This window comes from Neopsephotus bourkii, unplaced genomic scaffold (genome assembly GCF_033783945.1).
Source record: "Neopsephotus bourkii isolate Nb327-2 ecotype Australia unplaced genomic scaffold, CSIRO-AGI_Nbou_v1 NB_1638, whole genome shotgun sequence".
Classification (NCBI taxonomy): Eukaryota; Metazoa; Chordata; class Aves; order Psittaciformes; family Psittacidae; genus Neopsephotus; species Neopsephotus bourkii.
The window spans coordinates 57141-68234 of record NW_026902113.1 but is presented as its reverse complement, the minus strand read 5'-3'; the positions used below and the strand labels follow the sequence as shown (position 1 = coordinate 68234).

The 11094-nt window shown below is 50.9% G+C and overlaps 1 protein-coding gene and 1 long non-coding RNA gene across 2 annotated transcripts; one reads left to right on the top strand and one right to left on the bottom strand.

Annotated features, from left to right (window-relative positions):
• Positions 1-935: 935 nt before the first annotated feature.
• On the bottom strand, positions 936-7635 carry ENDOD1 (endonuclease domain containing 1). The gene is made up of 2 exons (XM_061374343.1): positions 7046-7635; positions 936-2314 (listed from the first exon to the last, which is right to left on the bottom strand). The coding sequence occupies exons 1-2, from the start codon at positions 7595-7597 to the stop codon at positions 1181-1183; spliced, it is 1686 nt and encodes a 561-aa protein (XP_061230327.1). The 5' UTR covers positions 7598-7635; the 3' UTR covers positions 936-1180.
• On the top strand, positions 1926-10869 carry LOC133223549 (uncharacterized). Its single transcript, XR_009728603.1, has 3 exons — positions 1926-2026; positions 4633-4818; positions 10777-10869. It is a non-coding gene; the product is annotated as an uncharacterized LOC133223549 (long non-coding RNA).
• The last annotated feature ends 225 nt before the right edge of the window (positions 10870-11094 follow it).

The following is an 11094-nucleotide window of genomic DNA, read 5'->3' as shown; positions in this document are numbered from 1 at the left end:
TCAGGGCTGGCTCCTGGCCCACTCCAGCTCTACCTCCTGGTGGGGGCTATGAAAACACCAAATCACCTCATGTGAAAGCAGCAAAATCCCAACACAAGCTCCTCATGCACCTCCTCTGCCACGTCCCCTTCCTACAAGGACATCCCTGCTGCCAGCCCAGGCTGGTGGGAAGGGCAGAGCTGCTTTATCTGCCCTAGAGGGACACCCAGGAGGATCATCTTCCCCAGCCTCAGAAGGACATCTTGGTGATACCCATCACCATCACCATCATCTCATGCTGACCTCGCACACCTGCACACCACTGCACACCTGGGGAGCTGGCAGCAACCAAGGGAGGCAGAGCGGGTGGCAACTGATCCAAGCCAAAAGCATAACACCAGGATGCTGCTGTTGGAGCTTATTCAGGGGCTCAGACCTTCAGGGAATGCTGTGCCTTGAAGCTGCAGGGCTTAGACCCTCAGTGGTCTCCAGAGAGTTGGGGGAAGGTGATCGTGGTTATGCTAAGGGAAACTGTTTTCCCACCCTGCAAAAGAAGAGGCAGCAGGTCTTTCCTCACAGTAACATCCATGTGATTCCAGCTGCTTGGAAAGGCCTGAGGACTATGAGATACACCCAGTCACATTCCCTCCACCAGTGGAACCCCAGTGCAGTGAGCAGCACAACCAACAGCATGACCTTGCCCCCATCTTTCCCTGCTCCTCACTGTTTCCCATCCCCAAATCCTCATACCTTTCCCTCTTTTCCTTTCTCCAGGCCCTGGAAACCCCTCCATAACTAAAACCCTCACCACCACCTCCTCCCTAGCAGGGATGGGCTCTGCAGAGCTCGCTGCCGGTGCCTAGGGTTCAGTGTTATCATAGCTGGAAAGAAATAATCTTGTACCACATTTAGGGCACATCTACCCCGAGGAAGCATCTTGAGATCTGCAAATCACATGAAGTTTGTGGCCTGCACCAATGAAACCAGAACACTTGACAAGAGACAAAACTTGAGTTACAGTGGTGGTGGCCCCCAGCAATGTCACTTCAGCCTTCCCTGTTACTCCCCAGTTGGTTCGTTATTATTAATGTCACTACAATAAATACCAGAACAAAATGGACAGCGCTTGGCCACGTATCTTAAAGCATTGCCCCACTCCCTCCTTTACTCCGTGTCTTTGCAGCCTTGGTTTCCATCCATATCAGTCATCAGAAGAGGCTTTAGGGACAAAGCGTTTGACTATGTGACAAGCCAGGTAATAGAAGCCGTGCAGAATGGTGGCTGTGGCATCAATGACCAGGGAGAAGGTGCCCCCAATCCCGTTGGCCATGTCTTTGAGGACAGAGGGAATGGCACAGATGGAGTGGTAAGGGAAAGCAGCGAGGTGAAGGACAAACCCCACGGGGATGCGCAGGATCCTGTAGGTGAGGAACGCCACATCTTCAACAATTTGCAGGAAGCCCATGCAGATGTTGACGATGACCCTCCCCACATCATAAGGGATGCTGATGAGCACCATGGTGATGTTTTTAAGGTAGGACACCAAACCGTTCCACAGGTTGCAGACTCCATCCAGAACTGTACCACCAGCCCGCTTGATAACAAGCCACAGAAAATAGAACACGTATTTCACCAGCTCCACAAGCACATAGATGAGGAGTTCCAGAAGTTTGATGAAAGGGGTAGCGATGATGCCAGCCACTTTCCTCACCAACCCGCTCTCCTTGGCATCCTGGCTGTCACTTGCTCTCTCTTGCTCTCCAGAGCGGACCTGACTGACAGCTTGCAGTATTGCTCTTGTTTTCTCCTGGCTTTGGTTGTCTTCCCCACAGCTGCCCTTGAACAAGTGAACTCCTGTTAGAAGCTTCTTCTCCAGCTCTCTTACTGTGAGGTCTGCCAAGCTGTTGTCATCATTCGTGTTTTTCACTATTCCCAGGGACCATCCGTCTGCAGCATCACAGCAGGCTGCCAGCCACAGCGTCTCTGGCACCGACAGCTTGCCTTTAACCCGGGCTCTGGAAGGAATTGCCCCTGCAAGGAGATAAAGGTGATCCTTCTTGGAGCAGTGAGGGACCAGAGCTTGCTCCACTACCTTCCCAATGTCTCTGTGCCAGCTTTTGCTCACAGATGGGCTCAGAGGGACGGCGTTTGTGAGGGTGTAAGTGGCCATCTGGAAATCCTCCTCATTGAGCAGGCTGGGATTGAGCAGCCCTCTCTCATAGCCAGAGCCCACGTAGTCTGAGGTCAGGGCTTGGTTTGCACCAAGGTTGGCCACAGTGCCAGCAATATCAGCTTCATGCACCATCTCCTGCAGGTCATTTTCTGGGTCATCTATCTGAAATAGCAGAGAGAAGAGTTACTGGATGCAATTTGCCTTCTTAGGAAGCAACGTGTAAAATGGGCCTTTAAGTATATTTTCTATTATGACTGCTACTACATATTATGCCTTAGACTACATCCTTCTCTCCCTCCTTACTTTCCCTGTGGCACTTCGGATGAGCACATGCTCTACTTAGCTGCCCTGTCGAACACATTAGTTTAAGCTGCAAGGGATCCTTGCAGCTCTGCAGCCTGGTCTGCAACACAGCCTCAAAAACCCATCAGACACCGGTCACCAAGCCTCTAACTTGTGCAAAGAGGTTTTTAGGACCAATCGATGCTTGGCTTAGGGCCTTGTTCTCACCTCCTGTGGTGGTGGTACCTCCAGTTCACGTAAGCACCTATGGCACCTTAATTCAGTCCCTCTGAACTATCAAATTCAAACCATGGGGGAAAAAAAACATGGTATATCAGACACCTACCAAAGACATTTACCCCTCACCACTGCGTAGGAAGCCAGAATGAAGGCAGGCACCATGGCAGGTGACCTCAACTTGCCTGCCTAGAACACAGACACAGCAGAGAGTTCCCAGGGCTCTCTCAGGGCTCGTCATTACTAGTCTGAACCTCATCCTTAATGAAGGCACAGCTCCTGGCATAACATGGGTGAGGATGCCATCAGTGCAGGTCCCTGATGGAATCTGTGCTACCTGCTTGTGTCTGCCATTCCCATGCTGAGGAGCCATAGGTGGCAATTGCAGCAGCAGGAATTCTTCCTGGAGCCATGCACAGAGCCATTCCCATGCTGCAGAGCCATAGGTGGCAATTGCAGCAGCAGGAATTCTTCCTGGAGCCATGCACAGAGCCATTCCCATGCTGCGGAGCCATAGGTGGCAATTGCAGCAGCAGGAATTCTTCCTGGAGCCATGCACAGAGCCATGCTCATGGAGGTAACACCCAGTGGGAGCAGGGCACACTCAGCTCTTCCCTGGGTGGCCAGGACACTCTCTGCTCCTTACCCCTGTTGACAGTGCCTGCAGCAGTGCTGGAGGTGTGCCAGATGGTTGTCATTTTCCCCCCCAAATTAGAGGGTGAATGTGTTGGTACAAGCTTGGGGGTGGCAGACGGTCTCTGGCCTCGGTGCCTCCTGTAGCCTCTGTTTCAGTGGCTGTGGCTCTCCGCTTCCAGCACTGTGCTGGCCCAATTAAACCTGCACTCCTTGCTCCTGGCCTATAAACTGATTACTGTGCTACATAATACGTACTTTGGAGACATGTGTGGCAGAGAGTTCATAGTTTACCTTGAACCACTCCCCAGTCATCCACCTTACCCAGTGTTTGTATCCCCTTAGTGCCGCATTGCCTGCTCACAGCTCTGTGCCAGCCTGTGCTGAGAGTCAATGTGACAGCCCCAGTGCCAGTGAGTGTCAGCAGCTATCCATCACTGAGCTCAGGCTGGCCTCCTGCACCAGCCAAACCCCTGCGGTCCTGGCCCAGGGCTCTCTCTGCACCAAGGCTGGTCACAGTGCCGTTGCAGAGGGCTGCATTACCCCCATCTCCTGCTAAGCATCTGATGCTTATTGCTTCAGGACTGAAAGGATCACTGTGAGCCCTATGTGCTGATGCACAAGTCACAGCTTTTTCTAAACACACCACTTAAAATGACTTATTCTGCTCTGCTTGTGCTTTATTCTGCTCCTCTTGCTCAGACACCCCAAACTCACAGGCTGCAACTGGCTGATGAGGTCAGACAATGTGTTCCACAAAATCACTGTCCCTTCCTGCCCCCCTCCCCAGCTGCTTCTCCCTGTTCTGATGAGATGATTGTGTTGTGCCATGGGACAAGGGATGCACCCGCTGTGTTTAACCCTGCAGTACCATGAGGGGAGAGCAGGCACAATGTAAGGCTGTGCCTGGGAACTGCCCTCCATCCTACGGCCCTTCCAAGCCTGACTGACATCCTCACTCATGCCCCCTCGCTCCCATAGCATTGCTGCCATACCACAAGGACACATAGACCCAAGACTGATCAGCTCTACCCCGTGGCAGAGATTCCCAGCCTACAGGAAGCATATGGTATAAACCTAATTTTCTCTCTTTATGAGCTGATGCATGCAAACCTTGAGGTGCCTATCAGGAAAATATGTCTCTGGTTACCTGTTCAGCTGCAGGCTTTTGCACATACCATTGGGGATGTTTAGGTGCAATTAAAAAAGAACATGTTAAAAATGCTGCTCATGTGTAAGGCTCTGACATCACCCAGTTGTGTTTATAATAACTCACCTAATGGTTTGTAATAACTCCTGTGTAACTGAGGTTTCCACGCCTCCCCCAGCTCAGCCTCAGAGCCAAGCTGCCGCCAGCACCCCATCTAATCTGCACTGCAAGCCACCTTTCCTCACTGCTTCAAAAAGCTTTTGGGTTGTGTCACTGCCAAAGCACATCTTCATTCAGGGAGTCAGCCGTGAGGCCATCTGTCCAAACAACCTGCAACAGCCAAGGGCAGGATCCAAGCAGACAGGTAAACACCTTGTTCACTGCATGGGATGTAGAAATGAGTTATGCATCTGAGCACCTGTATGGATGTAGCACCTAGCTCATACATCTGAGCATACGTATGGTTGTAGCACCTAACTCATACATCAATGTGTTCCACAAAGCAGGGGTTGCAGTTCCCAGGCAGAGTATAAGAGGGATTTAAAGTATGGCAACACACAGTTATTAGGGCAGGCAGCTTCCATCAGGTTTGGTCACAGGACCAAGGCAGGACGCTGTTACCTCCCACCTCCCCTACACTAGTACTTAGGATCGCAGGCGAACTTCAGCATCTCACTGCCCTCACTACTGCCTCAGGCACGCTTATACCTTTGATTGCAGTGGAAATATTTCACCCAGCCTCAGTGTGGGACTCATTCCTCAGGGAGGAGGCACAGTGCCTCTTACACCAAGGTTTCTGTGGTAGGACATTCACATGGGTGGCTCTAGAAGTACCTGTTTGTCCTGACTGTCTACCAAGAAAGATGGCAAGAGCAGCTGAGGGAGCTATACTGTACATAGCTGGGCAATGCAAGTCCCCCCTTGGTCATCTGGCTGGTTGCAGTCATCAACCAAACTAAGCCACAAAGTGATTCATGCAGCCCCTTATACATTAGGACAGAAAAGGCAACTCCAGGGTTTTCCACCTCTCTCTAAGGCTGCAGAGCCAAACCCATAGGTTTTCAGACAGCCAAAATGAAATGAGGTGAAAGCCACCTGAGGGACTTGCCCTCAACCCCTAGGAAACCTGTGGTAAAGCAGGTTTCCAGCCCTGAGCCTGGGAGAGTCCTGTCAGTACCCAGCTCATCAGCCTGCCCTTCCTGTCACTAATTGCTGAATTAATGGGCTGTTTCCAGCTGCCGATGGGCAGTGGGTGGCACTGGCATTCCTCACCCTCCTCACCCAATTACTGCCTCCCTGCTACATTTGGCATTTGCTCCTCAGGCAGACATTCCTGAGGAGGCAGCACCCAGGGGGGGGAGACAGTGCCCTCACCACTGACATCACTACCCCCAAAACAGCATGGGGCAGCCCTGCGGCCCTCACCTGAGTGCTGAGAGTGGTTTACAGTGATTTCTCTCTGCTCGCTCTGTTTCTGCATCTCCATGTGTATGCACATAGGTGTAAGCACAAAGGGTATTGGTTGGGCTTGATCTTAAGGGTCTTTTCCAAGCTAGTTGATTCTATGATCGCCTATCTTTATTGCCTGCAACCTCGTGGCCTTAGCACCTCATCACCCCACACAAGGAGGAAAATGATCACGGCAGCCATTCTCCTGGGACAGGGCTGAGCTTTGACTCCCACAGCATCGAACACCCGAGGTCCCAACGCACTGCTCTGATACTGCAGCCACTCCTCCCCTGACAAAGTGCCCTCAGATGCTGCCTGTCTTCCCTGAGCTCAGCAGATAGGGGCAGCTTGAAGTTTGTTACAGAACTCCCCATGCCCACTGCTGAAAAACAAGGAAAAAAGGCAGGAAAAAGAGAGGTGAAGTGTACCTGTTCTCTCAGGGCACTAGCAACTTTTTAAGGATTTCCCTGAACTTCAACAGCTTGAAGGACTTGCTTAAACTTGCCAGGTTTTGCCAAGGGGAGACAAAAACTGCTGAGACTCTGGCAAAGTTAACTTTATACCGCACACTTCTGACTCCGGGATAGGGCAACTCATTTCCCTAAGGGAGTCTGCACCACCGGGACACAACAAAAAGCTGCAGCATCAACTTGGTGAACCGCAAATGGATGTTTTATCCCTGCGCAGCGAAGCTAAAGACCTCCTATCAACACAGAAAGAACTCTTATCAACACTGCAGTCGCACTGGCAACAGAACAAACTTCCCCTTGACACTATGACGGTTAACCCTGCTGCCCACCAGCAGCCCGTGATGAGCTGGTACCAAAGAGACTTTCCTCTTCCCTGGTATTGCGTGTCCCATGCAGCAGCCTCTCAGCTTTTATTGGAACTAAAAGATCTTAAGGTCCTTTCCAACCCTAAGTATTCTATGGTTCTATTATTATAAGCACTGCGGGACAAGGAACTATTTGTTTCCTCAGTTCCAAGCACAAAAACAAGTCTGCTTGCATTAAATTCCTATCAACATAAGTTAAACAAGCAGAGCGCCCACCTCCTTTGCAAAATCCTCTCTCCAGCTTCACCCCAGAGGAAAATGTTCCCTAGGAAACATTTGCTTTATAGGGATGGAAAAGCTGACTTACCTGCGGTTCGACCAGCCAGCTCTCCTCCTCGCTTTGGGCTGGCTTTGTGTACTTAAAAGCCGAATAAAGAGGGATTTTGTCCTTCGTGCTGTAGAGGGTTGCAAAGCGCGGCTCTTTGTTGTACTGCTGACAGATTTTCACGTGGAAGGGCTGTGTAAACCCTTCGGGTGGGACTTGCCCAGGGAAGAACACGTTACACTCAGCAAAGCCAGCTTCATCCTTTCCGACCACTCTGCCTTGGGAAAAGCCTGGGAAAACCGAGATGCAAAGCAGAAACACAACTGGCGTCTTCATGGTCCACTCCCTGGAGCCCAGGGGAGCCCCGTCTGCCTCCGCTGGGTACGGCAAGGGACCTGTGCCCTGAGTCCATGCAGCGGCCAAGCCAGAGAGCGTCTGGAATCCGGGTGTAGCGTGCGGGGGAAACGAAACGCGCAGCCACAGCCGATCCCTGCGGGGAGCCGGCGCGTTGTGAAACCGACCGTGCGCCGCGCCGCGCCGCGCTGACACACGCCAAGTGCCCGCAGGAGGGAATGCCGAGCAACCTGGAGTCATCGGGGCTCGGTGGGAAGAGGAGGAGGGCAGCGCATGGCGGGCGGGGTGTGCCGTGCTGCATTGCAGCACAGTCCCCGGCAGGGATTTTGGCTGACGCAGGCAGAAGCGCTCCCGGGGCTGCCAAGGGGGATGCTGCAAAGTCAGGCTTACTTCCTCCAGCAAGGTGCTGGCTGTCCCTCTTCACTGCCAGCCTGGACCGAGGTGAGCGGAGGAGGAAGAGAGGTGACGGGATACTGGAACTGCTCCTTTTGGGGATGTCTGTCATCGGTATTGCTGCTCTAAGGTGCCTGGGAAAGGTGTTCTCCTCCCGTCTCTACTGGAGCTGTATAGGGCATCCAAACCCCTCCAGTATCACCTCACCTGGGCAGATTGCCTCTTAAAGAGATTAACGAAAGGTAGAAGGATGCGGATCCTTAGATCACACCCCTCTAATGAACACCCACCTCTGAATAGTTTGACCAAACCTATAGAAGACAAAGAAAAAAGACAAAGGAAAAGGAAAAGAAAAAAAAGAGAAAAATCTACCTACAGGGAATGAAACTGCTCCTCTGAGTTTATGATAATCTGCCCAGTGGCCAGCTGACCATGGTACCTTGGCTACTGGTGGGTAAAAGGCTGTGCTCTTTCAGTGACAGGGAAAATGAGTGTTTTCAGAGTAGTGGGGATGGAGACCACAGAGCAGCCTCCTCAGCATCAAGAACATAAGCAATTTTCCACCCAAGAAGTTGCATGTGATCAGCTGTGTTGCAACAACTTCAGAATCCTGGTGTTGGTAAGGAGCAGCTCTCTTGTGATTTCCAACCAAAAAAAATGGCAAGTGCTACCAACCCACCAGTGCTTTGCAAAGTAGGAGCAGTCCATCCAGCAGATGATGAGATGAGATGAGACAGCGTGTGGTTAAAGTGCCTGCCCAAGGTCAGAGAACGAGCATGTAAAAGCACTAAAAATAGACCGGACTCTAAGACTATCATTCCTCTACTCAATACTTAATACTTCTAGAAGTATTAAGGCATGGAAATACGTCAGCATCTTTTGGTGCAGTGTAATCATCTGGGGGAGACAGGCAGGCTGGGGAGCAATAGGAAATGTATAAAGTGGGCTTGGTTTTGGTCCAGGCAAAACCTGGTCACCCAGCCCTGACACAAAGTGTCATGTTCAGGAAAGGTGGTGTAAATGAAAGCACAGGAACAGCCTGACCTTAACACAGCAGCTCCAAAAGTTAGGCTTAAAACTTCATACTCCTGGATGGCAGAAGGCACCTGGGAAATCAAGAGCAGAAGCCAAACCTCAGCTATGAGGTGTTCTTTCTGATCCCAGGCTTGCAATTACCTGGGTAGCAGAAGAAAATATCTGTACAAACATGGCGAGCCCTGCTCCCCAGCAAACCCAGGCCTTTAAACACCCCACTCCAAGACAGGCATGCATCACCCCAGGATAGGCACGGTCCCAGCCCAACAAAAAGGCAGCATGAGGTTTCTCAGGATGGGTATAACAGTGACCAGCATGCTGACTTCCACCAGGAAACATCCTGCTTCTGTCCTGGACTTGGGCATCAATCTCCTGCCTCAAAGCAGCACATCTGTCCCTTTGGGTGCACACCCCTAAGCTGTCTTCTGAACCTCAAGGGGTTTTTACCTGCTTCTTGGGAACTCTGAGTATCTCTTTCCTTTAGGGCTGTGAGGCTGGGGTCTGCCTCTTTAGCTCTGTATTTACCAGCTAACAGATAAGCCTTGGCTCAATCTGAAGAGCAAGAGCCTGGGGCTCTCATGTCCCAGAAAGAGCATCAGTGTGAAACCCAGTATGGAGTCACACTCCTCAAATCCCAATCCCATTTTCTCTCCATGTGAGGCCCCTGTCCAGTTTCTATCTAATTCAAGATAGCTGTTGTGACCCTTAAATGTGGGGCTGCATATTTTTTCATGTTCCTGCTAACATCACTATTACTAAAGAGACTAGTGCCATCATCATGGTATGGCACTCACTGTGATGAGAAGACAAAGGCCAAAGGACTGTCCCTGCCTCAGGAAGATCACACTTTCAGCCAAGGGATCTCTGACAGCTGAAAGAGTCAAACATGTCAGAGGTTTTGGCAATTCAGTGCTCCAGTAGCTTATCTGCTACCACACACTTTTATAGGCATCACAGGGAGCAATTGCCTATAGGCAGTGATAAGGAGTGATGCCTATAGGGACTGCTGCACAAGGGAGTTTTAAGGTCAGATCCAAAACAAGGACCCTAAGGCTGTAGATGGGAGCAGCAGGGCTCTGGCAAAATGGGGTTGGAACTGGGCAGTGTGAGCTGGTGGCAGCAGTGTGGCCTCGCAGGAGCTGGGGCTGCCTCCTCCAAACTCACTGCACAAGCCCAGCAGTGCAGGCAAGCCCCTGAGGTTTAATATGAGGGAGGCAAGGGAGGATGAAGGGGCAGGTGATGTGGTCAAAGGGATGTGAGAAAAGTGATCTCCCAGTGGCAGACAGTGTATGGGAAGACAAGAGAGGCTGTAGGCAATAGGCTGTGTGGACACAGAGTTTGCAAGGAATACCAGAGACAAAGTGTGTCAGGGAAAACGACATTTAAGGCAGACTGAAGAAAGGGAAGGTCAATAAAAGAGGTTAGGGTCCAGAAAATGCTGTTGAACAGGAGGAAAAGGAGTAAAAATTAGAGATGAGGAGGATCTGAATTCTTTAAAAAACTGGGGAAATAAGGGAAGAGTAAGGAGGAAAATGAGTAGAAATAGGAGTGAGAAAACCCAGGAGATGGACTGTGATAGGTCAAGTGAGGAGATGATAGCAAGCTGATGAAATCTGTCTCCTTTGGTTGTAAGAAAATGAAAACATTGGGGGGGGAAAGGGGGAAAGCAGAATGAAAGGAGGTTTTCATCCATATTCATTGACCTGACATAATGACCAGTCCTCCTCTTCCCTAAGGGTCTCAAGCACCAATGTCTCAAAGAAAATAGTACCTCCCTGCAAAACAAACATGAGAAGCATGCCAGCATCCAAACCCTTTAGTTACAGAGAAGCTGCCGGGCTTGTTTGCCTGCTTTCCTATGCTGTGCCTCCAGCCCTGCCTGTTCACAGAGCTGACACTGGGTTTGCTACAAATAGCATATTTTTCTCCCCACATTCCTGACCCCTCTGGTCTGGTCTTTCAAAACATTCTTGATTCCAAATATTTTCCAGGCTGGATCTCCTGTCTCCTACCATGAACTCTGTCCAGGGCCCTGCTGCTTTCTATATGTCACTGTCCTATTCGCATGAGAAGGAAGAGGAAAGTGTCTGCAAGAACAAACAGTCCCACTGGAGAGACACCATCTGATTCAGTGGAGATACCAAGGATTGGGATTGGAGCATGGCAGTGCCAGCAGACGTGCCATGGCATGTCAGAGAGCACATCAGCCTCCTCACTGTCTCATGGGGAAACAGCCTCTCATTAAAATTAGCTTAAAAACTCCATCTGGGAAAGGAGCCCAGTGTTGAGCTGGGGAGAAAAGCAGGAAT

Coding starts and splice junctions, on each gene's coding strand:
- ENDOD1 (XM_061374343.1), bottom strand. CDS start 7,597: ATGACTCCAGGTTGCTCGGCATTCCCTCCTGCGGGCACTTGGCGTGTG. Junction 2,315..7,045: donor GCTGGCTGGTCGAACCGCAG/GTAAGTCAGCTT, acceptor CTGCTATTTCAG/ATAGATGACCCAGAAAATGA.